The sequence below is a fragment of the Prionailurus viverrinus genome, chromosome B2 (genome assembly GCF_022837055.1).
Source record: "Prionailurus viverrinus isolate Anna chromosome B2, UM_Priviv_1.0, whole genome shotgun sequence".
Taxonomy (NCBI): domain Eukaryota; kingdom Metazoa; phylum Chordata; class Mammalia; order Carnivora; family Felidae; genus Prionailurus; species Prionailurus viverrinus.
In genome coordinates this window covers 100,950,615-100,976,669 of record NC_062565.1, presented here as the reverse complement: position 1 = coordinate 100,976,669, position 26,055 = coordinate 100,950,615, and the positions used below count along the sequence as shown (strand labels likewise).

The window sequence follows — 26,055 nt, the reverse complement described above, 5'->3', positions numbered from 1 at the left end:
TGGCGGTATTTTCCTGAATTCTTTCACACCTGAGAATGACCTTCTGTCACCTTCACACAGAGAAAAGGTACTTTGGCTGCACGACGAGGATGAGGTCAAGGGAGGGGAGATGACTTCTCTGTGGGCTCATAAAGCTTGCCAGGCATATTTGCCCAGCACGAGAGAAGTTCCAGAAGGGAGAATCAGAGAAGAAGCTTAGAATGGAGTATGTGAGGTGTGACCCCATGAAGAGCAGAAGGGTTGAGGAGACAATGAAACATGGGCCGCCTGGTCGGTTAGCTGGTTCTGAAAAAGGAATGGATTAAAAGGACAATCTCAAACTGAATGACAGCCTTGGAGCCAAAGAAAAAAATACGGAAGTGTGACGCTGAGATTAACAGGGAGGTGCGGACAGGAGTCCCACACACCACCCTCCCAGACAAAGGTTGCTTCCGAGATTTGCCACAGAGATGCACACGGTTGCAAAGAACCACTCAGTTTTACAGGTTCCCTGGGAGCAGCCTGACCTGAAAGCATTCTAGGCCCAGCAGTATAACTTGCTTTTCTGTGAGCCAAGGTGCAGAACCATTCTTTGCGTCAAGATTAGAATGGATTTTGTACCGATGGGGTTGTTTATGTGAGAAATGAAAACACGCACGTAAAAGGAGTTTTCTGGGGTTGATGCATAAAATCAGAGTTCCGCATTTTAAGCCGTCATGTCACCTTCAAAACCTCCCTCACCACCTCCTTTTCCTCTTTGCCTCCACTGCCCTGTGTCAGGCTGTCATCCACTCTGCAGTGACCTCTTCATGGGACTTCCGCTTCAGTTTCTCCTCCCATTCTGTCACTGTCACCACCAGGTTGTTATCCTAGAAAACAGAGACCCGGTTATCTTACTCTCCCAGTTAAAAATGTCTGTGGCTTCCCTTCACCTTCCAGAGAAACTCCAGAAGACTTAGCTTTGCATAGTCCTTACTAACCCTTTCCTTGAGGGGGAAAAAAAAATCTCCCGGAGTCATTCCACATGCTCCACATGCTTAATATTTATTGAGCACCTACTGTATGCCAGGAACTGCTCACACACCAGGAGTACAGCACTCAGCCTACAGACAGAAACTCGTGCCCTCACGAGTGTTTATTCTTCTTGGAAGAGACAGACAATGAACCAAGATAATAAGCTGACTATGTTTGGTATTGGCTGGGTGGTGATAAGTATGGAGAAAAATAAAGCGGGGAAGGGGGTGGAGGGTGGCATCTGAGGAAAGGCCTGGAAAGAAGCAAGGCTAGCCAGGTAGCTGTGTGGCAGGGAGTCTTTCTTCAGAGGATCCCAGAGACAGCGAGGCCCTGAAAACAGGAGGCCAGTGCAGCTGGAGCTGAGGGAACAGGAGGTCTGAGAGGCCCCCAGGTAGATCAGATGGGGCCTTCCTAGGTGCTTAGTAGGACTTTAACTTTCACCGTTAGTGAGATGGGGAGTCACTGAAGGGCTTGAGCAGGAGTGACGTGATCTGACGTGAGTTCTCTCTCGCCACCCCCAGCCCTTCCCTCTGACCTGTGAGTCGCTCTCTCGGCTTCACTGCCTGCCTCAGAATCCTTCAAAGCCCAGCCCAGCCATCACCTCCTCCGTGTAGCTTTCTTCGTGTCCATACCAAGTGGCTCGCCCCTTGTGCTCACTTCCGTGATACCTGGTACATCTCTGTCAGAGCCCCTGACCGTGTGTCTGTATTTCACAGCAGCTCTGAGCGGCCAAGGGACAGGAGCTCCTTTATATGTTGCCAGTGCTCAGCAGTGTCTCCCCATAGTAGACTCTCAATAAGTGTAAGCATGTGGAGCGATGGATGAATGGATTGATTGATCGATGGGTAGATGGCTGGATGTATCAATGGATGGATTGATGGACGGATAGTTGGGATAGCAAAAAAAAAAAAATCCAAAAAACAGATTATGCCTATGAGGTTTTTGAAACAAGATTTTTTAGTTTGGCTGAGAACCTTTAAAGCCTCCAACTCTATTCCATCATCTCCACACGTAAATATAGCATGTATTGTCCCAGCCACGAGATAATCTCTGTCCTCAGAGTTGTTCTGGGAAATGGACACTGTGGTCAGTTGAAACACCATGTTCCACCCTGTTCTAGGCAGAATGTTCTGGCCATCCTGTGCCCTGGCTCTCAACTGAACACCTGCTTTGTGACTTTGGCAGGATCTAGCAAAGCAGGATCATTTTCTTAAGCACATCACATTTGTCCGTGCATTTGAAGCACTTTCAAATCTTTTAAATAAGTGACAGCTGCCTGGCTTTCATGACTATATCCAGTCACCTGACGATGGCTCGAAGAGGCAAAGGAAATTAGTGAAACTAGAAGCCACCTTCCTTAGAGAATTAGAAATCCTGCCCTTCTCCTCCCTCTGCCCCACTCAGATGCCCTGGATCGTAGACATACATTCCTCTGTGTTCAGCAGCCCATTTTCATCACCTGCACTCTTACTATTCCTGCTGTGCTCAGCATGCCGACAGAGCAGATTTTTCTTGGGGTAGGAAGTGATTAGACTCTCCAGCAGGAAAATGGGAAGCAGAATGAAAACTGTCAGCCAGGGGTGCTTTGCCCTCTGCCCTCTCCATGCCCATCCCCAGTCCCCAGGGCTTCTCCTTTCAGCTCATGACGTTCCCCCAGAGAGGCAATCCTGCCTGGATGCCCAGGAGTCATGTTGCCACCTATCCTTACAAGATCTCTCTCAGCCAGTGTGGCTGGCGAGGGAAGAAAGGAGGGGAGGAAAATGCAGGTGGAGAGGGCAGCCGGAGAGGAACTTTCCATTCCTGAGCGCTGCATTCTGCTGCCCTTCATTTCAGCTGTGTTTCCATGGCCTTCCCAATGGACGCCCTCACCCCCTTCCTCACTTCTTTTCTGGGACAAAAGAGTTCTTCTCAGCACTGCGTGATCAGCTTTAAAATTGTGTATCATGGCACCTGAGTAGCTGTCACTTCTGTATTTACTAATATAGCAGACTTAATAAAAACAGCTGCCCTGGGCGCCTGGGGAACTTAGTCGGTTAAGCGCCCGACTTCAGCTCAGGTCATGATCTCAAGTTCAGTGAATGTAAGTCCCACGTTGGGCTCTCTGCTGTCAGCGTGGAGCTCACTTCAGATCCTCTTTCCCCCTGTCTCTCTCTGCCTCTCCCCCACTCGTGCTTGCTCTCTCTCTCTGTCTCAAAAATAAACATTTTTTAAAAATTAAATAATAAAAGCAGCTGCCCTGAGGGTATCTGGTAAAAATGGGGCAAGAGAAACAAAACCACTCATTATTGTGCCTTCTCAATGTCACTCCTTTATTTTCATTCTGCTCTTTGATCAGCATCTGCCTGCCCTAAATTTGTACTTTGATCCTTCACCAGACCTGACGTGACACATCCCGATTGTCGCCCAGTAAGACAACTAGAGCACGTGACGGTCTGGTAGCACAGGCTCGTGCTGAGCAAGCACCATTAGCATAGCTCTCCTTCCCCTGGCATTAGCACAGCACTGCTCAACAGACACAGACGAGTAAACAGAAGGAGATTTTTACAGGGTTTATGCAGAGAAGCAAGGGGGAGTGACGAAAGCCTTATGCACAATAGAGCATAATGTCCTTGGAATGAAAAGCTCAGTTTGCAAAAGTAATCTTGATGTCTGATAACCTAACATCATGCCCATTGTTAAAGTGCTTAATTTTTCCATGGCACAAAAGTCCAGGTTCTTGCAACCCATGGTCAAATCCAGATGCAGCCTTGATCCGGTAACAGCGAAAATCCCTGATGGTGCAGAGACGGCCCCTCCGAGATCCATATTAGGAGGCTGCACAAACGGGAAGCCGTAAAGCAAAACCCTCTTCTGTCATAGAAGACCATTTTTTGTCTTTTTTTCAAACAGCTAAGAGCACAGTTGACAAATGTTGACAATTTTGTTGACAAATGAAGAAACTGAGGCCGGGGGAGGTCAGGTCATCTGCTGAGAGACCCCGTGAGAGGATACAGAGTCAGAAGTAGTGCAGCGGCTCTGCCAGCGAAAATGAGGGTTGGGTTTTTTTTTTCCTTCTCTAAAGAACCTAAAAGAAAAGAAGGAAGGGAGGCTCTACTCAGTTAATATGTAGCTTAGAGGAGAAGAATAGGAAAGTTTAAAAGAAGAGGAGGGAGAAAGACAACAAAGAGCAAAGGGAAAGAAAACACACACACACACACACACAGGAAAATCGATAGTGAGAGTTGGAAGCTTGACCCTAATTCGGAAATCAGAAGGAAGCCGGCAAAATGATTTAGAAAGGACAATCTAGTCCTAACAACAGGAAGTGAGTACAGTCCACTTGGCTGGAGAGTCTCAGCTGTAGTGCTTTGGGCAGACCGACTGGAAACAATGCTCTCTCCCTGACCATGTCTGGGCAAGCCCGAAATCCGTGGTGACAGGAGGCCCGGCGGAGGATCTGGGGAAGAGGAATCTGAAAGCAAACCCTGGGACAGCCAGCAGGCCCCACAGGTTTCCGTGGACTGAGGACCATTAAGCAGTACCCTGTGAGGGTGGCCGCGACAGTGGCCCATTTTCCCATGCCGTGAGAGGACAGGGGCCGCACGGCGGGGTCAGAAGAGGACGGGGTTGAGGCCCCAGCCCCTAGGTCCTCCTCCGATGTGGAGGTTGGGAAGCAGGGCACACACCCAGCTTTGCTTTGTGAATATGACACTTCCCACAGTCAGCCACGACTGGTGGTGGAGACCACCCTCCCACTGAAAAAGGGTCTGTACTGCAGCCCCTACCAGGAAACGCGGATGCCCAAACTGTTGATGACCGCATTTCCCTAAAACATGCCCGTATGCCATGTTTTAAAGCTTCTGTCTTTTCTCTTTCTCTGCTAGCATTCTCCCCACTGAAAAGGGAGAAAAAAGAAAAACAAATTCTTGAGATGATTTTTCAAAATTATTCTTATTGCTGAGGAAACTATTCTTTTCAATATGAACCCCCTTAATCCGGCAGTTGTTTGTAGAGTAAAAACTAGCCTAAGCCTTGCTTGGCGGGCAAGCTCTCGATTGTGCAGGGTCGTGAAGGTGCCGTCCGCAGGTCAGCCGTGTGGGCTCTGGCTTACGGACGGTTGGAAAAGAGCCGATCCCGCTCACGCTGTCGTCACCAGCCGGTGTATTGTCTTGTTTCCCGCTTTTCTGGCAAAGCTGTCATTGGTATGTTTCACTTTGGCCCAGTGTGTGGAATTGGTTACATATGGTCCCTGCGCTTTGAGAGGCCTAGGGAGAGGAGGCATGAGAAGAGAAGAAAGAGGAGGAGCGAGACAAGGAGCAGGCACATGACTGCCGGCATGGGCCTGCTGGTGGCCTACGTGGGTCCCCTGGCTACAGCCGCCCAGGAAGCAGGCTGTCTCAGGGGATGCTACAGGTATAGGGTCAAGTTACTCTTTTTTTTTTTTTTTAATGTTTATTTATTTTTGAGACAGAGAGAGAGACAGAGCATGAACAGGGGAGGGGCAGAGAGAGAGGGAGACACAGAATCTGAAACAGGCTCCAGGCTCTGAGCTGTCAGCACAGAGCCCGACGCGGGGCTCGAACTCACGGACCGCGAGATCGTGACCTGAGCTGAAGTCGGATGCTTAACCGACTGAGCCACCCAGGCGCCCCGGGTCAAGTTATTCTATCTGCTGTGTCTGGGACTTGGGCAGAGCGCTGGAAAAATAGGCCTGACCCAAGTGGCCAATTAAACTTTCCATTGGCAGAGATTGGATTAAGAATTTAAAGAAATACATGAAATCTTTCCATTTGAGTAGTTTGTTTTTTAATGAAACGAAACATTTACTGACCTAAACCCCACAGAGCAATTGGAGAATGATTAATTAAACTCTGTGGTGCCATTTTGGACAGTCTCGATGCCAGAATAAAGCATTAGAAGGCGTTTGGGGGCGGGGGGGGGGGGGGCGGGTAGTGGGGAAACCATGTCCGGAAGGGGCCTGTCAGGCCTTCTGACGTTCAGACCTTCTGCCTGTCTTTCCTCCCAGTTCCTACAGGTTCCTGGCAGGGGCAGAGACAAGGGGGCATTTCTGCAGGTTTGGGTCATATGGCTTCTGAGAGATTATGAAACCAAGGATCGTAGTAAAACACAGAGCAGAGGCTTTAGAGAATGCCAGTCCTCACAAGAGATTACCCTCTCTTCCTCGCCTTTCTGGCCTGGGATGTACTTGTTCTTGCTGCCACCGCTCGGGCCAGAGGCTCCCAGCCACAACTCTCGGGCCCATATGTGCTTCAGAGTCAGACTTTTTTTTTTTTTTTTTTAAAGAACATGCATACAGTGCATGGACCATTCATTATATAACATCCCAGGAGAGTCTGAAGCAGAAGTCTGTACTCAAATACATTCTTATTTCTATAGCAGTGTGTATGAATCAACCAAAATAGTAAATAGCCTCAGGTTTTATGGCCAGAATGAGGTCAGTTCAGATCAGTTTTGCTGCCAAGTGAATTACCAGCACTTCTGGTTTGCAGATCCTGTGGGATTTAGGGACAGTGGATAAGGAAATGCTGTCCCCTTCCCCTCACTCCATTTGTCCAGAGGTCTGCAGGACGTTCTCCTGGCAGCATCATGTTTTTCCCCTTGCTTCCAGCTCCTCACCCCATCCCGAGTTTTCAAAATGAGTTTTCAGCAGTTGGAGGAGGATTTAAGCTAATTAGCCACAGAGCTGACCGAACACCCAACTGAAGAGGGCACCTGTGAAATCAGGCATGGCATGGAGGCAGGGGGCCCACATTGGTTCATTAAACCTCTCGCACTAAACGGGGCATCACTCCCAAAACATGAGCAAGGTTATGCGAGAATAATTAAATTGAAGGCCTATTTCAACACAGCAGGAATAATATATGGATTTTATCACAAGAAGTTACAGTGGCAGAGAATAAGAAAGCATCCTAAAAGGGCTTGTACAGGCATGCGACTGACGGGGCCATGGCTGGCGGCCACAGGATAAACCCAGGTCCAAAAGTAACACCAAAACAAGAAGAATGGCAACAGACCCCAGAAGTCAGGACAAGGTTACGCCCTGGGCCCAGCTCCTCCAGAATTAAAGGAAACTGCTTCGTGTATATGCTATGGTCTTCTCATTGTATCCCTGAGATAGGGGGAAAAAAATCTTGGTTTCTGCATGGCTTGAAACCATATTTTGTTTAAAACAAACAAACAAACAAACCAGGTCAGAGGTTGGAAAGGATTCCAAATTAGACTTGGGGCCAAGGGAGCAGCCAAAACATACAAGTGCTTGGCAGGCGATGGCAGAAAGCGATATGGCAGGAAAAGGAAGGAAAACTAGAGGATAGTGTCTGGCAGTGATTGGAGTAGGGTCAGGGCGCTCCCCTCACCCCACGTATGGTATTTCCTGCTCTTGTCAGGAAGGCCAACGTGCAGGGAGGCTGCGTCCTCCAAAAGGGTTAGCAGTCTCCCCGACTGTCTCCTGTTTGTGCAGCCTGAGCTCGCAACATTAGGCAGTTCCCCCAGAGGGTCACAGAGGTCTCAAATGATAGATGGCCTGTCCAAGGTCATCAGTAAACACAGCCCCCGGAGGCGCCCTGTCTCCCCATGAAAGTCACCAAACCCCAGGGCACCTCGGGGTCGCTGGGCCAGATGGTACCCAGCCTTGCCGACATGATGGCAGATCTCAGCTGGGGGTGTGGGCTGGGGGGGGCAGGGGGGGCACCAGAAGCTTGCCCGGGCACAAGCAAAACGAATTTATGAAGTTCGTAAGTGGAGCTTCTAGATGCTATCAACATGGACAGTGTATGTTTCATTCCATGGATTTCTGTTTCTTTGCCTGCTTCATTCATATTTTTTTATCAGTTTCACAGAATTGTAATTTACAAACAATAGAATTCAACCATTTTGGGAGCACAATGAGTTTTGACAAACATGAACTAGTCACACCGCTGCGTACGAGATCTAGAACAGGAGTTGGCAGGTTATGGTCTGTGGGCCAAATCCAACTCCCACCTGTTTTTTTCTTTCGTGTGTCTTTAAAGGGCTATTAAGAAAAATAATCTGCGGCAGAGATCGTATGCAGCCCACTAAGCCTCAAACATTTGCTATCTGGCCTTTACAGCCGTTGATTGCTGAGCCCTGAAACCGAAGGTTCCCATCACCCCTCAGTGTGCCCTGCAGCCCCTGTGCAGACGTTCCCCTCCCCTTACCCCTGGCGACCACTGATCTGCTTTCTGTCACTGTAGCTTTGCTTTTACTAGAACTTCACAGAAACGGAATCATACAGTATGTTGCCTTTTGTGTCTGGCTCCTTTCACTCACAATGCTTTTGAGATTCATCGGTAGCAGTTGCACATTTCCTGTTTATTTCTGAATGGAGCAGTGCCCCTTGAACCACGTGCAGGCTCAAGGTAGAAGGAAGGGGAGTGGCAGGGCCCACACTCACTGCCTTGTCTTGCAGGCATGAACAACCGGGAGGTGCTGGAGCAGGTGGAGCGCGGCTACAGGATGCCCTGTCCGCAGGACTGCCCCATCTCTCTCCACGAGCTCATGATCCACTGCTGGAAAAAGGACCCGGAGGAGCGGCCCACTTTCGAGTACTTGCAGGGCTTCCTGGAAGACTACTTCACCGCCACAGAGCCCCAGTACCAGCCTGGTGAAAACCTGTGAGACCTGGGTCTGCAGAGAGAGGCCTTATCCAAGAGGCTTCCCCGCCCCCTCCCCATTAGCTTTCAGTTCCGTAGCCGGCTGCTGCCCGAGCAGCGAGAGCCGTCCTGGATCAGATTGCATGTGACTCTGAAGCTGACGAACTTCCATGGCCCTCATTAATGACACTTGTCCCCAAATCCGAACCTCCTCTGTGAAGCATACGAGACAGAACCTTGTTATTTCTCAGACTTTGGAAAATGCATTGTATTGATGTTATGTAAAAGGCCAAACCTCTGTTCAGTGTAAATAGTTACTCCAGTGCCAACAATCCTAGTGCTTTCCTTTTTTTAAAATGCAAATCCTATGTGATTTTAACTGTCTTCACCTGATTCAACTAAAAAAAAAAGTATTATTTTCCAAAAGTGGCCTCTTTGTCTAAAACAATAAAATTTTTTTTCATGTTTTAACAAAAACCAATCAGGACAGGTGTTTGTTTTTTTTTTCTTTTTTATAAATATGAATATATATATAATATATCTGTCCCTGTACATACACCACGTGGGTGCTAATGTGGAGACCATGGCCAACCCAGGCCATAAAGCCTCGGGACCCAGAGTGAGGATTTTACTGCCAAATCTGCATAAAAGCCCTGGTATTACTCTGCACACCAGTGGCATCCTTTTTGGCTTTTGCAAAGCATGATCTTTTTTTTTTTTTTAATTTAGATTGCACTTTTTTGGTTCATGATTGTACCTGTAGATGGCTGTTACTTTGATTCTTTTCAAAAGCAGCTCCAGAGCTGGATTCACAAGTTCTGTTTCCAGTATTTGCTTTGACTTAACTGCAATTTGGTCTTGAAACCTAAAAGCGTGTTTAAGCAAGCCAACGGCCAATACCACCAGGGGAACTGGAAGGTGGATAACCACACATACTTCTTGTACAAAAATATGAATGCTGAAATGTTTCAAACTTTTTTTTTTTTTATTTAATAAACCTTGTAACCACATTTAAATGGTCTAAAACCCATAGCGTTATAGTCTTGGCAACCTGCTAAACTTTCTCATGCAACTAAAAGTTGGTGGGGGGGGGGGGTTGTACATTTCCCATTGTAAAATAAGTGGTTTAAACATCCTGTACTGCTAATGAAATGACTTTCTATATGTCCGAGAAGTCTCCAGTGGAATAACTATGCACTACTTTACATTTCATGGGGATGCACCAAAAAAAAAAAAAAAAAAGAAAAAGGAAAAAAAAAAAAAGTACTACATTTTTAGTTGCTGTTTGTACCAACCTTGAATTACATGTTTAACAACAAATCAAAAAACCTATTTCTATTAAGTTTTTAATACTGGGTAGCAACTCTGAAATCTTAATTCCTTTTTTTGTTATGATTTATTTGTGAGTTTACATTTTTACATTGTTTAACTTTCTTAATTTAGTAATTAAAAAGAGAGCATTTTACATTTGAATTTTTTTTTTTTTGTTCATTTGTTTAAATCATGGAAGGTACTAGAACAGTGACACTGCCCCCCTGCCAGGTGGCAAGGAGCTACCTGGTGAATTTAACCATTGTGCAGTGATTTCCAAATGACAGAAACATTCAGAAAGAACACCGAGAGTGGGGACTTCTCCCCCTGCCCTGCCCCGCCCCCCAGAAGGGTTAGGCTGTGGTCTAGCTAGTTCAGAGGATCATTAGAGCAAGATTAAGCATACTTTAATGTTTTCATCTACCAGACACTTTGGCTAACTGGAATTTTCTGTATCCCGCTTGTAGGAGAAAGACAATTTCAAGAAGAAGCACTGTTCCCCTAGAGTCAGTATATGTCTTTCCCAGTGGCCCTCTACATCCGCAAGCATGTCGCTAAGCAGGGAAGCAACCTGGTGTGGTAGGAGGGGCAGTGGGTAGACTGCACCTACTATCCAGGCCTGGCTCTGCGCTCATTCAACTGTGGGACCTCGAACAGCCATCTGGCACCTCTGTTTAGGGTCCTGAATGCAGAAATGAAGGGGTCGGATGAGATTTGCAGCTGGTTCCTACAGATCTAAGACCCTGTGATTCGAAGATCACTGCTATCGTGGGATTATACAAGGAGAGTTTTTTTGCTGAAATAATCTTTATATTTAGTAAGGGTTTCCAACGTTTAAAAAAAAAAAAGGATAAAACAAAGGGATTTTCTGGCTAATCAAGCAAGTCTTTATGGTATTGTTTTTGGTATTGATGCAGTTGCTAAATTGATAAAATTTCAAAGATCTCTACAATTACCATCACATTACTGGGCAATTTATTAACACGTTCGAGATATTTTTAAAGACAACTTTGTTTTTAATCCTCACGTCCCACTAGGTTGGATAATTGGCAAATATTCTCTGGAGGATTGTTGTGTGTTTTTGATTCAGTCATTCAAAACAAACAAAAAAAAAAAACGAAAAAGTTATATACCCTGCTTTGAAAAGAGATGCTTCTAGAAAACAAACTTAGTTTCTTCAAACCAAAGTATAGCCTTTAATTCATCAGTTGAGTTTGTCATGGATTCTCGCCTGTGAAGCAAAGCCCGAGAATTGGGTCGACCCCAGGGCACTCTGACACAGCGTGGCACGCTGAAACATCTTTTGTAGGGTTGCAGTGGAGAAGTAAAAATGTAGCTATGAATACAGAGAAATCAGAGATGTTTTCAGGTTCCTTCTTCCTAACAGTAATGTGCTACCCGGAGATGTTCCTGAGGTAGACCAGTCCAGGCAAATGAAACTACCTCGATTCCCAACACATGCCAAGAAGCCTCTGTCCCTCACAAGCTGTAGACGTTTGGAGCGAGGAAACTAAATCCACTGACCAGAAAGCTCTCTTTTTCAGAACGAAAAATACAGACCTACCTCAGAGAGAGAGGGTGCAGGTTCTGGCCCCAGACCCTCTCACTAAAGCAAGCCGAATGTTTTGGCTTCCCAGCGCATATAAAAGTTGTGTTTACACCACACAAGTCTATGAAATGGGCGATGGCATTGTAAAACAATTCATTTAAAAATACTTTATTACTAAAAAAATGCTAATCATCATCTGAGCTTTCAGTGAGCTGTGATAACTGATCACAGATCATCATAACGAATAGAATGATAATGAAAAAGTTTGAAATCCAGCGAGAATTACCAAAATGACAAGAGACACGTGAAGTGTGTCTGAAGCAAATGCTGTTGGAAGAATGGCACCAACAGACTGGGTCGATGCAGGGTGGCTGCAGACCTCCAGTCTGTAAAAAAACACGGTTTCAGCGAAGTGCAATGAAACGAGGTAGGCCTGGGTCCCAAAACGTACCTTAGCAGCAAGTGCCAGTGAAGTGTTTTGTCTTTAGTAACCTGGTAGTGAAGAAGTGCCCGCTCTGCTCCCTTGGGAGAGCTGGCTTCTGGCATTGCTGGACTGCAGAGGGGGACTTCCTAACGAACTATTTCTTTTTACTGTCTTAAAAATCAAATAATAGAGCCACCGGAGAAGGCAACTTGACAAAGCTCAGACACCGTAAATGTGACAAAATGAGTTCCGTTCAGCCACGCTCACCGCGGCTCATGCTCTCTGCGATGCTTTGTTCACGGTGCACTGATGGGCTGGGAGGGCCAGCGAGCCAGGAGTGGATGCGGGGCCTCCTGCGTGTTAGGGTGTCAGGGTGTAGACCCAAGCTAATGATGCATCTGGCTCTGACTTGGTCGTGGCAAAGAAAGGTGTATGGGGAGCCAGGCAGTTCCCCAAGAAAAGTGAAGGGTATTCATAAACCCTCAAATACAGCCACACTACTGAAGATTTTCTGACAAGTGCCCGAGGGTGTTTACCTGCCTTGAGAAAGACAGGAATCCTCCTGTGGCTAAATCTTGGCACCAGAGGATTTTTCTAGTAGCGTTGGAGCTGCAAAATTTTATCTGAAATTTCCTATGGGACCTTAAGAATGTATACTGCACTAATTGGAATGGTTCTTCCAGGAGTCTTGAAAGAAGGTAAGGTTTTCAGCAGGATACAGAGACCTCCTGCATTTAGGATGTCATCTGTTCTTGCATCAGCGCACAGGGCAAGAGAGCCTCACTTGACGGAATGGGCATTTCCTAACAAGTTCTATTTGGATAAAACGGTGTTTGGTCGATTTGTTCCCAAAGTGTATTTTAATAGGTTTAGATGGCTTTTGTTGCCTTTCTTACCGCTATCTCCTATACTGTCGGGATTCGGTTATGCTGTCCAGAATATATGCTGGAAGGAAGAAAGGGAGGGAGAGGGGGGAAGAAGGAAGCAGAGAAAAAAATAATCTGGGGGTAGGGGAAAGGAAGCTCAAAAATGTTTTATTCTAAAAATGATATTGTGGGGTACAGATTTAACAAGAAAGTGCCAATAATATATGTTTATTTAATTCTCAAAAATAGATTACAACCGCAAGAGAAGAAAACAGTGAAAAATGTGTATCTATCTTTAATATCTTTGAAATATCAAATAGACCTTCATAATTTATATATACCTATATTTTCAGAAATGTTTCATAATAAACTCCTAAATCATGCCTCATTCTTTTTGAACACGCAGAATATTCAGAATCCCATGGGGGGCAGGGGGAAGATATGCCTTTATTTTTAAGATTCTGAGGACTGAGAATAAAAAAGTGTTTTCCCAGCTTGGCTGGGACTATTCTAAGGGGAATGTGATCAGGGAGAAACAACTGCTCCCCCAGCAGACAGAACTCTGTGCTCCTTTCCAGAATCCTTACTACTCTTCTAATGATGTGCTTCATAATATGACTCTCCTTTTCATGCATCTTCCCTGCCAGACTGTGAACTCCTTGGGAACGGTAACGCCTAGCTGGTCCACCATCATTCTCCCTGCACAGAGAGCATTGAGGAGCTGATGGTAGATGTTGGATAGATGGATGGTGGCTAAGTGGGTGATGACGTCTAGTGGGGCAAATGGCTGACCTACAAATGACACACTGATCTAGGACCGTGCTGAGCACACCAGGATTTGCCGTGAGCCGCCGAAGGTGCTAGCCCTGCCCCCTTGCAAATGTGTGGTCACCAGTCTTCAATATAGGACTTAAAGATCCAGCGTATAGCCTAAGGTGAACCCCATTAGTGCTTCCCAAACTTCTCCCCAGAACTCACCCCAACACTAATGGGAATAAAGTTGTATGCCCTGGGACTGGGGCCTTCAGGGGCTCATTTTAACTTTGTACTTTCATGAAAATTTGACATTCTCCCTAAGATATCCATTTTTTACCTTCACATGCAATTATTTTCCCAGACCTTCAGGTTGTGCATTGTTAACCAGACTCGGGCTTATAGGATTCCTGGTATACCTGTGCATGACCCAGGGAGCACCTGGGCCCTGCTTGAGACCTGCAGCAGGAAGATATTGTCCATAAAATGTTACTATTAACATAAAAAACAATGTATTTGGGAGAGGTAACATTAACCCCCACTAACATGTATTCTCTTATCTGATTCCCTTTTCTCTCCCAGTAAATAACAGCCCCCTAATTGAGAACGGGACAGAAGACAAGAGGGTTTGATAGTGGTAAGAGGAAAACCATCCAGAGCCACCGTGAAGTAGAAGTCTGGTCAAGTCAGCCTGCTGGTCCAAGACGGCAGCAAATGGGAGTAAACAGGATGGAGACATTGGACAAGGGGGAAGAAACCAGAACTGGGATGAGAAGAGTCCTTTGCCAAGGCTGTTCAAGGTAGTGGGATAATGGCAGATATGACTATGGATATATACAAGGACTTAACATTCATTCCTTCTCCAAACATTTGTTGAATGCTTCTTATGGGCTAGACCCAGTGCTTAGCTCTAGAAAGAGACAATTGGTATTCCCAGTCCAGTGAGGACGGACAGCCATAAAAGATACGTACAATAAGCTCTCTACAGGGTGACTCTGTGGCTCAGGTGGTAGAGCGTGTGACTCTTGATCTCAGGGTTGTGAGTTTGAGCCCTACGTTGGGAGTAGAGCTTATTTTTTTAAAAATATAAATAATAAATTTTATTAAAATAATAAAAGAGTAAAAAAATAATAAGGTCTCTGCTAGATGGTAGCAGAAGAGCGCTGTCCAGCCCAGAATGGTGCAGGGAAGGCTTCCTGGAAGAGGTGATGTCTGAACTCAATCTTAAAGGACAAGTAGAAATACATCATGCATTGTTTAATGGTAGACCCCATGTTTTTTGCCTTTAGATGTGTTTCCTTTTGATTCCCAGACCCCGTTAGGGGCTAGCTTGTGCTTTAGATATAGTAGGTGCTCAGCAAATGCATTTAAATGAAGAAGAACCAAACCAGAGAAAATCTCTCTCTCTCTCTCTCTCTCTCTCTCACACACACACACACACACACACACACACACACTAAAAACTATATAGGTACATCAGTTATTCTGATTACTAAGCTGCTAACTGAAGATAATACCATAAAAGGACAAAGAGAAAGGCTTTAGGCAGATTGCTGGCTCCAGTGTCCCAGCTGGCGTGGTACAGTAGTTTGGAATATATTTACAGAGTATGAGAATAAAAGAATTGCAGGACAGGTTTGTAATAACTCCTTCCCACCTCTCTTAATAGCAATGAGTAGGGGTTTTTCACCCATTTATGAACCCATTGTCATTCTTTCCTCTCCTTCCATTTATTAGGCTATTTTGCTTGAATCATCATGCAGTATGTAAACTCATGGAAGAAGACCTATATGAGCAGTTGCGAGATGTCTTCTTTTTTTTTTTTTTCAACGTTTTTTATTTTTATTTTTGGGACAGAGAGAGACAGAGCATGAACGGGGGAGGGGCAGAGAGAGAGGGAGACACAGAATCGGAAACAGGCTCCAGGCTCCGAGCCATCAGCCCAGAGCCTGACGCGGGGCTCGAACTCACGGACCGCGAGATCGTGACCTGGCTGAAGTCGGACGCTTAACCGACTGCGCCACCCAGGCGCCCCGCGAGATGTCTTCTGCTTGTGTTGTTTCAGAATTGTTTTTTCCTTTGGTTAATTATCAAGGGCTTGCAATGTAATAATCAATGAGTAGCTAATTAGAAGCAGGAGAGAGTGAAATGGGTATTAGATAGTGTTTTTTAATGAAAACCGTGCATGTAATACTGTGGGGAAATATTACCAAATAGCAAGAGATTTCATCTTCTTTTTTTTTTTCTTTTTCTTTCTCTCTTTTTTTTTTTTTTTTCTTTTTGGTGTGCATTTACAAAAGGATTCACTTAAAGCCACTCATAAACTAAACCCAGGTATGTGAATCCTTTCATTTTTCAGACTCCTCCCGAGGAATGAGCCCTGGAAGACGCAGGGGAAGCGGAGCCTCCCGAGATCGCTCAGGAACCCAAACCACCCGTAATGGAGCCGGAAGGTCTGTCAATTCCCAGGGAACAGTGAGGAAATGGTAAGCAAATGGCAGCAGTTGCCTCGAGAATTAGGGAATGAATAACAATGCTTTCTGGTAAATTAACCATATTACAGTGTGCACAGTAAAGTGATGGAAAAACCCTGTTAAAAAAAAAATTGAATAATAATTTGCCCACATCATTTATGTAAAATGCATAATTTTCCTACTTCAGTGGACTTTAGTTTGATTTAAAACACGAACAGCTCCAGCCCTGTTCACCAGTGCGTAATTTCGGAGGTAATTGGGAAGGGAGAGGAGTCAGACTGTAATCAGCGTGATCCTGTGTGAACCACTTCACCTCCCTCCTTTCACCTGCAAATTCCAGAAAATATTTGTACGTTCCTGAAGGTCTCGAAGCGAAAGCGCGGGGCGTCCTTCGTTGTCATAGCTATCACTAAACTGCGACCTCACCATGTTTCAGAGGGGAAAGCGGTCCTTCGCTCTCGTGTTTTTCTGCTCTAATTCAAATAAGTGCTTGGTCTTTAATAGCAGAGAAAATGGAAATGTAGCAAAGCTATACTTAAAACAGCAAGCCAAGAACAAAAGCAACATGCACGCAGCCAAAGGAGACCCTGGAAGATAAACAGATAAAACAAAAAGCTGTGCTTGGCTGGGATTCTGCTTTGGAGTCAGACGCAAAATGGAGAGCATTGTTCCAACTATAAAGATTTTGCAGTCTACAGTATTTGAAATAGAAAGTCATCGTGTAATTCCCCCTAGCCATTCAGAAGCTGTGCTGTTGCTATGAATGATGATAGCTAGTCAGCGACTGATGGAGGTTTTCAGAACCAGAGTGGTGACAGTTGGGGTGCAGGCCCTGCGCTCCAGCAGGTGCACTCTCGTGGCTATCACTGTGCCTCTTCCCTCCTCCCCTCTGCCTCCCATCCTCCCATCCCCGCTCCCCACCCCCACAAGAACCACAGAATTTTTTTTTAAGTTTATTTATTTATGTTAAGAGACAGAGAGAGCGTGTGGGAGAGGCAGAGAGAGAGAGAGGGAGAGAGAGAAGCCCAGGCAGACTCCACACTGTCAGCACAGAGCCCAATGTAGGGCTCAAACTCATGAACCATGAGATCTCATGACCTGAGCTGACATCAAGAGTTGGATGCCTAACCGACTGATCCACTTAGGCGCCTAGAACCATAGAATTTTTATTTAGACATTTACACATGCTCTTTATCCCCATCTCTCTGCAAAGGGCCATCATTTCTTTATTAGAGTCAGCCCTGAGATTTCCACCTTTCCAGGCAAGTCTGTGGCTTATTCTGTCTGCTTTGCCTTCTTGGCCTACCTTGCCTCCTTGATAACCCTGATGGCCCCACAGGGCTGAACCTTGAACCCCACAAATATCAACACCTCTTAGTTCTTGGGTGCCCACTGTGGTTAGCCAAAGGGACCTTCTTCCCCAATACTACTCCCCACTCCTCCCTTCTCTCCCACCAACACCTGCCACTGACCCAAGATTTATTAGACACTGGTTTGTCCTATGCCTCCTGCCACTAGCTATAAATTACCTTTGTGCAAATTAGAAAAAGGCACCCTACCTCAAGACATTTTGGTGCCCTCTGCCAGAAAACTACTGTAGTAAATATGCCAAGAGATCATGTAAACGATGCTCCCTCCCAAAGTTGTGCAGTACACAACTGGCTTAACTGTATGTGACAACCCTGGAGTTGAAATCACCTGAGCTCTCCTGGAAGCCTGTCTAAAAATCAGAGCCCCAGCAGGTCAGTCTTGCCTTTTTATGACAGGTTGCAACTTCAAAATCTAAGAGTTTCCCTCACGATCACAGATTGCTCAAGGGGCAGTTTCTGAAAGAGACAGAGAGCCCCCAAGCAGCAGTTCTGATGGGTAGATAAAGCCCAAAGCACACTGGGCGGGTTTTTAGGAAACCTCAGCTATAGAAAGCTGCTAAGTCTGAATGTTCAGGATGCTGGGGACAGGTGGACTTGGCTTATATTTAGGTCAACCATCACCACCCCCCGACCCCCCAGTGGCAGACGGGGCTGGAGGACTTGCTTTCACTGAAAAGTGGCCATACGTGGCTGGTAAGTTGATGTGGCTGCTGCCCAGGGGCTCAGCTGGGGCTCTTGGTAAAGGTTGTTTCCTCTTCACTTGGGCTCCCAGGTGCTTTTGTGGGCTTGCTCACATGGTGGAGCCCCTGTTTTAAGCCACCAGTTGAACAACGCCAGCTCACTCTGCATCGAGCAGAGACAAGCTGCCCCCACCAAGCCCTGCTCAATTTCAAATTTCTGAGCAAAACAAATGACTGTGGTTTTCAGCCGCCAAGGTTTGGGATGGTCTGTTTTGCAGCAGTGGATCACTGGAAAATACAGGTTGCGCCAAACATCGCATGGATCCATCCCCACATCTCCCTAGGATACCTCCGGGTGCTGCACGGTCAAGGAAACCAAAAACTACCTTTTCCAGACCCCCTTACCATTAGCATCACGAGTGTTAACTAAGCTATACCAGTCAGACATATTTGCACGAAGTGTGGAAGGCAGGAATGAGGCGGAAGCCAATCTCCTGCAGCTTTTGGCTGTTTCCTGCTGGAAAGCAAGGTCTTGGAGCCACTGATGTCCGATCCCCAGCTCCAAGAGTATCAAGAGTCAACTGAAGAGGTGTCCATGGCTGGGTACCACATCCCAACACGCAGGCAGAGGGGGTGGTGACGGTTGTGGCACTTCCTGCCCACCACTTTCTGACCATTATGCTGCAGCTATCATGTCCTTAAGGTCATAGCTCTAGTGGCAGCTTTTCAAGTCCTGCCATTTCTGATTGTAGCACAGTGGCCACTCTCCTGGCAGATCAGTTCTGGCACATTCTGGGGACCATCCCTGGAGGTCCCACATAGAGCCTTCCCCCCCCCCCAGCCCTTCTAACAAGTTTGTAATTCTCCACGCTAAATCCCTCTTTGCTTAGAAACCTTAGTATGATTTGTGTTTCTTACACTGAACCCGTTTCTCCAACTCACGGCCAGGGGATCTCCAAATTCCCGTCCCTCCTCAGCCAGTCTTTGGTTCTTGCTTGCTTGCTTTCTCCCGCTGAACCATTCCTTCGGCAATCATCTATGGAATGTCTACTACGTGTCAGGCACTGGGCTAGACCCTGGGGCAAAAATATATGAACTAAACAGACATGGCCCCACATTCATGGAAGGAACCAAAATAAAGACCAGGAGACAGTAAATTACAACCCTAGGGCCAAGTCGGCCCCCTTTTTGTTTTTGTCTAAATATCGTCTTGGAACACAGCCTTGCCCATTCACTTATGCCTTGTCTGTGGCTGTGTTTTCCCTGCAAGGGCAAGGTTGAGCAGTTGTGACAGAGACGGTACAATCCCCAGAGCTGGAAATATTTATGCCTGGCCTTTTCCAGAAAATGTTCGCCAGCTGCTACATTCGACATAAAACTCCGGGCCATACTCCTGTGCTCAGCCGATCACTCTGTCCATCAGTTGTGGATATGCCAAGCACCACACTCTGTGCTGGGTTGTGAAATGTAAGTGAGACGATTCTTATGGGGTGCTCACACCTATGGGGGCATAGTGCCATTATCTCTCTTTTACAGAGAAGGAACAGATTTTAGGGAGATTTGGCTTTGGGTGACTCGGGAGATGGCGATAGCATTCACAGACATAGCAGACCCAGGAGGAAAGATGGAAAATACGCAGGAGACAATGGATCCAGGGTAGACTCATGGGACGTAAGGCACCTGCAGGCATCCACCAGAGGCTGTCCCGGCCGACTGCCTGCCCTAGTATGATGGCGAAGTGTGGATTTCAAGTCTGCTCCGATTTTCCGTTCAAATCATAATTCTACCACTTACTAGCTGCGTGACTCTGGGCAAGTTACTTCACATCTCCAAGACTTTCAGCCGCATTTTCCTCATGAGTAAAAATGGGCTCTTGTGAAAACTAGAAATACAGTAATGTGCATACGGCTCCGAACGGAGGGCTTGGTACATGGTAGATGACAGATCTGTGTGGAGACAACTTCCCTTTCATCTGCAGTCTATCTTTCACATGGTGGAGAGTAATATAAGATCACAGCTTTTATTGTGTTGTGCTCTCAAAAAATGTGATGGTTCCTACTGACCCTCACTAGTGGAAGAAGACACATTTGCAAGCCCTGCCCAGCCCACACCCTTCTTTAAATAACCCCACACTACCCCCTATATTGAAGGTCACCTGTTTACCATGTGACCCTCCCCTCCTCCAGCAAGAATGACTTGATGATGCCAGAGGCAGATGCCTGACCAGAAGAAACCCATCCACTGACTGGCCACTTGCCAATGGAACATTTGCCTTCAAGTTGGCTGTGGTGACGGACAGTTGACCTACAGGTTAGGTTGGCCCTCTCGGGGAGCCAGAGGCCACAGTCTGCAGAGGGAACCAGTGGCTGAAGCTCCTGGGCCACTAGAGAGAGAATGACTAGGAGTAGCTTCTTTCCTTGCTCCCGTACCTGGAGGCTCCCTTCCTGAGCGCCATCTCTGCGAGGTCCCTCAAACTTGTGCCGTGCGCCATCTTGTCTCTTGAGCTCATTCAAGGGAGTCTGGGCCCCTGCAGTCCAGCTCCACTGTTTTGCCAGCCCCATCTCTCCCTTTGCCCCTGTACAACCCCTACCTTTAACTCCTGGCTACCCTGAATGGCCTATGATTCCCAAGCATGCTCTGCACTTCTCCAGTCTTTTCCCCTGGGCTGGAATGTTCTTTTGCCTTCTCCCCTCATCTTAGCAGCCTCTCCATCCTTTGAGGCCCAACACAAACACCCCCCACCTGAAGCGTTCTCTGGTGCCCGCGTCACACACGACAGCTCTGTCCTAGAAACTCCCTGCACTTGACTTCTAGTGTCTCTATGGCATTCAAGCACACTTCTCCCCGAGTTTCTCTCCTTGCCTCTGTGCTCAAGGAGGGTAGAAACTTGGCACATGTTAGGCACTAGGATGGGACACTGAATTTAATCCAAGGGTTGGAATCCTAAAACAAGTCTGAGTTTTTTCAATCAAGAGTACCATGCCAGTGTAAGACATTGTTCCTTAAAATGGAAATGCACTTAGGGAATGCTTCAGATTAAAGGGATGAAGATCAAAGGGCACATTCTTGGCCAGGAGTTCTGAGTCTTAGAGACCCAAATAAATTGTAGACATTTTATTTCCTGAATTGATTGGAACCATAACACTGGATTGGGTGCCGTAATATAAAACTTTCTGAAACTTTTAGCTTGGCAGAAAGTCTGTCGCCTCTTTACTGTAAGTGTTGGGACTGCTTGTGTCTAAAACTCGAGCGCCCACGCCAACCGTTGCAACTGGCTAGTAAATCTGGAAGCCTGACGGAGAGGAAGCTTCCCCTGCCGACTGGGAAGCTTCAGATCCTGCCCTTAGCTGGAGTCCCAGGCACACCCAGCTTTGGCAGAGGGTGTGTCTGCATCGCAGGGGGACACATGTCCGCCAAGGTTCAAGATCCTGTGGACCCATGTTGAGAATAGAAAGCAGCTGCTCCTGCAGGCAGCTCAAAATAATAGCTGCATTTTGCAAACGAGTGAGAATTTCCCCATGGCAATCTTTCCTACAGCTGTGGGCCCCGCAGCTCCTCCTGGGCCCTCAGCCTGCCTCAGCCCCGGGCTTCCTCTCGGCCACCCTCTCAGCTCCAGGCTTCTCCCCGCCTGACCTGCCCACCCCAGGCCTCCCTCTGTACCTGGGGCCTGGGTTTTGGTTCTGGGTTATGGGGTGAGCCCAGCCCTTGCCCCTGAGCCAATGGAGGGAGGTTCCCAACACCTGAAGCAAAATTTACTTTTCCACGCTGACCTGTGACCCTTGCTAAGCTTTCTGCACGAAGCCCAACATGGTAACTTAAAACCACACTTCCCAAACCTGCCTGTGCGTGCCCCCTAAGAGAATCCTTTAAAATGCACGTTTCTGGGCCCCTCCCCAGACTTGCCAAATCAGGCTTTCTCAGGCAGGAGGCCCAGGAATGTGTCCCTGAGCGTGTCTGTCCTTTTTTCCTCTCACCTGCCCCACCCCCACCCCCAGCAGATGATTCATGAAATGCTTCTCTGGGCTCCTGTTAAGTCCCACTTGCCTCAGCTCTGGTCTGGGCAGCCCCGGCAACCTTGTCGTGGTCTGCCCCTGCTGGCAAGGAGGAACACCAAAGGCTGGTGACCAGAGTGCCCCAGGGTGCAGCTGTGGGCGCTTACTTCCGGGCAGGGCAGCGGGCAGTGCCAGCCGTGGGGCCATGGGCTTTTAGAGCAGCCAACCAGGCCAGGCCAGCTGGGCCTGGCCTGACTCGACCCCGCAGAAAGCACGTCCCTGCTGCAACAATGCTGAGCGGCCTGTGGTCAGTGCCCTGGGAGCAGTCGTGAAGGTGGCCTGAGGTTTGGGAAGCAGGAACACTGGAGTCCCAGCACCCCGGGGTAAGCTGCCAGCTCACATCTCTTCTCCCACTGGATTTGGGACCACAAGGCAGAGCCTCAGCATGGACCTCAATTCCAGCACTTGAAGGCGTCCAGTACTGGATTTGACGAACTTGACCTCCAGCACAGAGTCCCAGAAGATCACAAACCTATCGGGCACAAAGGGCTGTCTTTCAGGGGGAAACCCTGCTTTTTTGGATGAAACTGATGAAAAACAAACAAAACACACTGAAAACTCCCTACCTTGTCCCTCGCACGAGAATATCTCCATGTAGAACGGCCTGGACTGGCCGTATATAAGGGATGCCCTACCTCACTCTCCTGATGCCCACTTTTGATGAATGTAACTATCTCAAGTGCCTCCCCTGACCCTCCAGAGATTCAAATATGCCACCCCACCCGCCACAGAGGCTGCAAGCAGGATGAGATGGAGAAGCACAGCTGGGTTAGAGGGGGTTCCTGCTGTTAACAAGGACTTTCTCCAGAAGCTGTGTGACGCTAGAGTTTCCAATCCCCATTTGGGTTTCTTAAAACTGAAAACCCTTTGGGCAAAGTTGCCCTCTACCTCCCACTCACTGGGGAAATCCTGTAGTTTGTCTTGGGCCCAGGCTAGTCAAGCTCTTACCCTGGCTGGCTGCCTCCTTGTGAGCTCCCTGCTGATTCAGGGAGCAGAGGGAACAGGGTCTGAAATTTTAGTTAAATGCGGATTGCAGGACTCTTCTGATCCTGGGGTGAGAACCAGGGGTCTATACCTACAATTTTTCTTTTTGACGGCATAAATTCATATGTTGAAGCCCTAACCCCCAGGACCTCAGAATATGACTATCATGTGGCAAACATAAGGTGTTTTAGAATGTGTCTAGACCGGCACCAATAGATTATGGACAAAATAACTTTGTAAAAAATTATAAACAGCTTTATTGAGATATAATTCATATATCATACAATTCACTCATGTAAAGTGTACAATTTAATGGCTATTTATGGGGGCGCCTGGGTGGCGCAGTCGGTTAAGCGTCCGACTTCAGCCAGGTCACGATCTCGCGGTCCGTGGGTTCGAGCCCCGCGTCAGGCTCTGGGCTGATGGCTTGGAGCCTGTTTCCGATTCTGTGTCTCCCTCTCTCTCTGCCCCTCCCCCGTTCATGCTCTGTCTCTCTCTGTCCCAAAAATAAATAAACGTTGAAAAAAAAAAATTAAAAAAAAAAATAATAATGGCTATTTATGTATTTACACAGTTTTACAACCATCACCACAATCAGTTTCAGAACATTTTCCTTACCCCACAAGAAACTCCACTCCCCTTTAGCCAGCACTTCCCCAATCCCTTCCCAGTCCCTTAGTCCCCGGCAACCACTAATCTATTTTCTATCTCTATAGATTCGCCTATTCTGGACATTGTATTTTATTTATATAAAATACATATATACACACACACATACACACACGCATATATACATATATATGTACATATATACATGCATATATATATGTATGTGTATATATATGTATGTGTGTGTGTGTGTGTGTGTATATATATATATATATATACACACACACATATATATTTTTTTTTACGTAGGCTCTGTGCCCAGCACAGAGCCTGACACACACACAACTTGAACTCATTACCCTGAGATCAAAACCTGAGCTGAGATCAAGAGTCAGATGCTCAACCAACTGAGCCACCCAGGTGCCCCTGGACATTGTATTTAAATGGAATGACACAATATTTGGTCATTTGTGACTGGCTTCTTTCACTTAGCATAATGTTTTCTAGGTTGTTGTAGCATAGCATCTAGCTATGTTGTAGCATTTGTTAGTAATTTTTTTAATTTATTTATTTTGAGAGAGAGAGAGAGAACACAAGCAGGGGAGGGACAGAGAGAGAGAGAGAGAGAGGGAGAGGGAGAATCCCAAGCAGCCTCTGAGCTGTCAGAGCAGAGCCCAGGGGCTCAAACTCCAACCTTGAGATCATGACCTGAGCTAAAATCAAAAGTCGGACACTCAATCAACTGAGCCACCCAGTACTTTTTTAAGTTTATTTATTTAAGTAATCTCTACACCCAACGTAGGGCTCGAACTCACAACTCCAAGATCAAGAGTCATATGCTCTTCTGACTGAGCCAACCAGCACCCCTGTTGGTACTTTTGTTTATTGCCATATAATATCCCATTGTATGAATATACCACATTTTATTTATCCATTCATCAGTGGACGGACATTTGAGTTGTTTCTACTTTTTACCTATTGCAAATAATGCTGCTATGAACATTCATGCACAACTTTTTTTGTAGACATGCTTTTAATTCTCTTGGGTATGTATCCAGGAGCGAATTACTAAGTTATATGGTAACTTTATCCTTATACATTTGAAAATGCTAAGTTTTACTCAAATTATTCTCACTTGGACTAAATAATTGAGAAGAGATATCCCATCTTCATGGACTTAAAAAATTAATCCATGAAGATATCACTTTTCTCTATATTGATCTATCAAGGCCATCCCAAGCAAAATCCCAGCAAAGCAATTTTATGGATATTGGCAAAATTCTAAACTTTATCAGAAACTGCAGAGGACTTAGAACAGCTAAAACCATCTTGACAAGAATTCCAAAGTTGGAGGACTTCTACTACCAGACTTGAAGATTTACTATAAAACTATAAGACAGAGTACTGGTATTGGTATTGGGGCAAGGATAAATAAATAGGCCAGTGGAATAGAATAAAGACTCCAGAAACAGACTCATACATGTACATAGCCATTTGATTTGCAACAAAGGAACCATTGCAATCTAATAGGAAAAGGATGATCTTTTCAACATAATGGTCCCGAATCGTTTGCATATCCATGTGGTAAAAAAATGAACTTCCACATGTATACCATACATAAAAATTAATTTGAGGGTGGATCATATTCTTAAACATGAAAGGTAAAATAATAGTTCTGGAAAGGAAAATATAGTAGAATATCTTTATGACCTTGGAGGAGGCAGGGACTTCTTCAAAAGATTCAACTATTAAAATGTGATGACTGTGGATCTTATTAAAAATAAGAACTTATGTTCATCACAAACAACATTAAGAGAATATGCAAGTCACAGACCTGGAAAAGATATTTACAACATCTATTTTTTACGAAATACTCATACCCAGAATGTATAAAGAACTACAAATCTATATGAAAAAGCCAATTCATCTTATTTTTTTTTAATGTTTATTTATTTTTGAGAGGGTGGGGAGGGGCAGAGAGAAAGGGAGAGAGAGAATCCCAAGCAAGCTCCATGTTGTCAGTGTGGGGCCTGACACAGGTCTCCATCTCACGAACCATGAGATCATGACATGAGCCAAGTTCAAGAGTCAGACACGGGGCCCCTGGGTGGCTCAGTCCATTAAGCGTCTGACTTTGGCTCAGGTCGTGATCTCGTGGTTTGTGAGTTTGAGCCCCGCGTTGGGCTCTGTACCGACAACTTGGAGCCTGCTTTGGATTCTGTGTCTCCCTCTCTCTCTGCCCCTCCCCCACTTGTGCTCTGCCTCTCTCTATCAAAAATAAATAAAATTTTTTAAAAATTTTAAAAAAAGGGTCCGACACTTAACTGACTGAGCCACCCACACACCCCAACAATTCATTTTAAAAGTGGGCATAAGA

General features: G+C 46.3%; 1 protein-coding gene across 7 annotated transcripts in view; it reads left to right on the top strand.

Moving 5' to 3' along the window:
• Positions 1-9,829, top strand: part of FYN (FYN proto-oncogene, Src family tyrosine kinase) — a 215,170-nt gene extending 205,341 nt beyond the window's left edge. For all 7 annotated transcript variants that reach the window (XM_047858144.1, XM_047858140.1, XM_047858145.1 and 4 more), the window contains one exon: positions 8,423-9,829. In XM_047858144.1, coding sequence (XP_047714100.1) covers positions 8,423-8,631 — 209 coding nt within the window. In that variant the 3' untranslated portion in view covers positions 8,632-9,829. The remainder of the gene's footprint in view (positions 1-8,422) is intronic.
• The last annotated feature ends 16,226 nt before the right edge of the window (positions 9,830-26,055 follow it).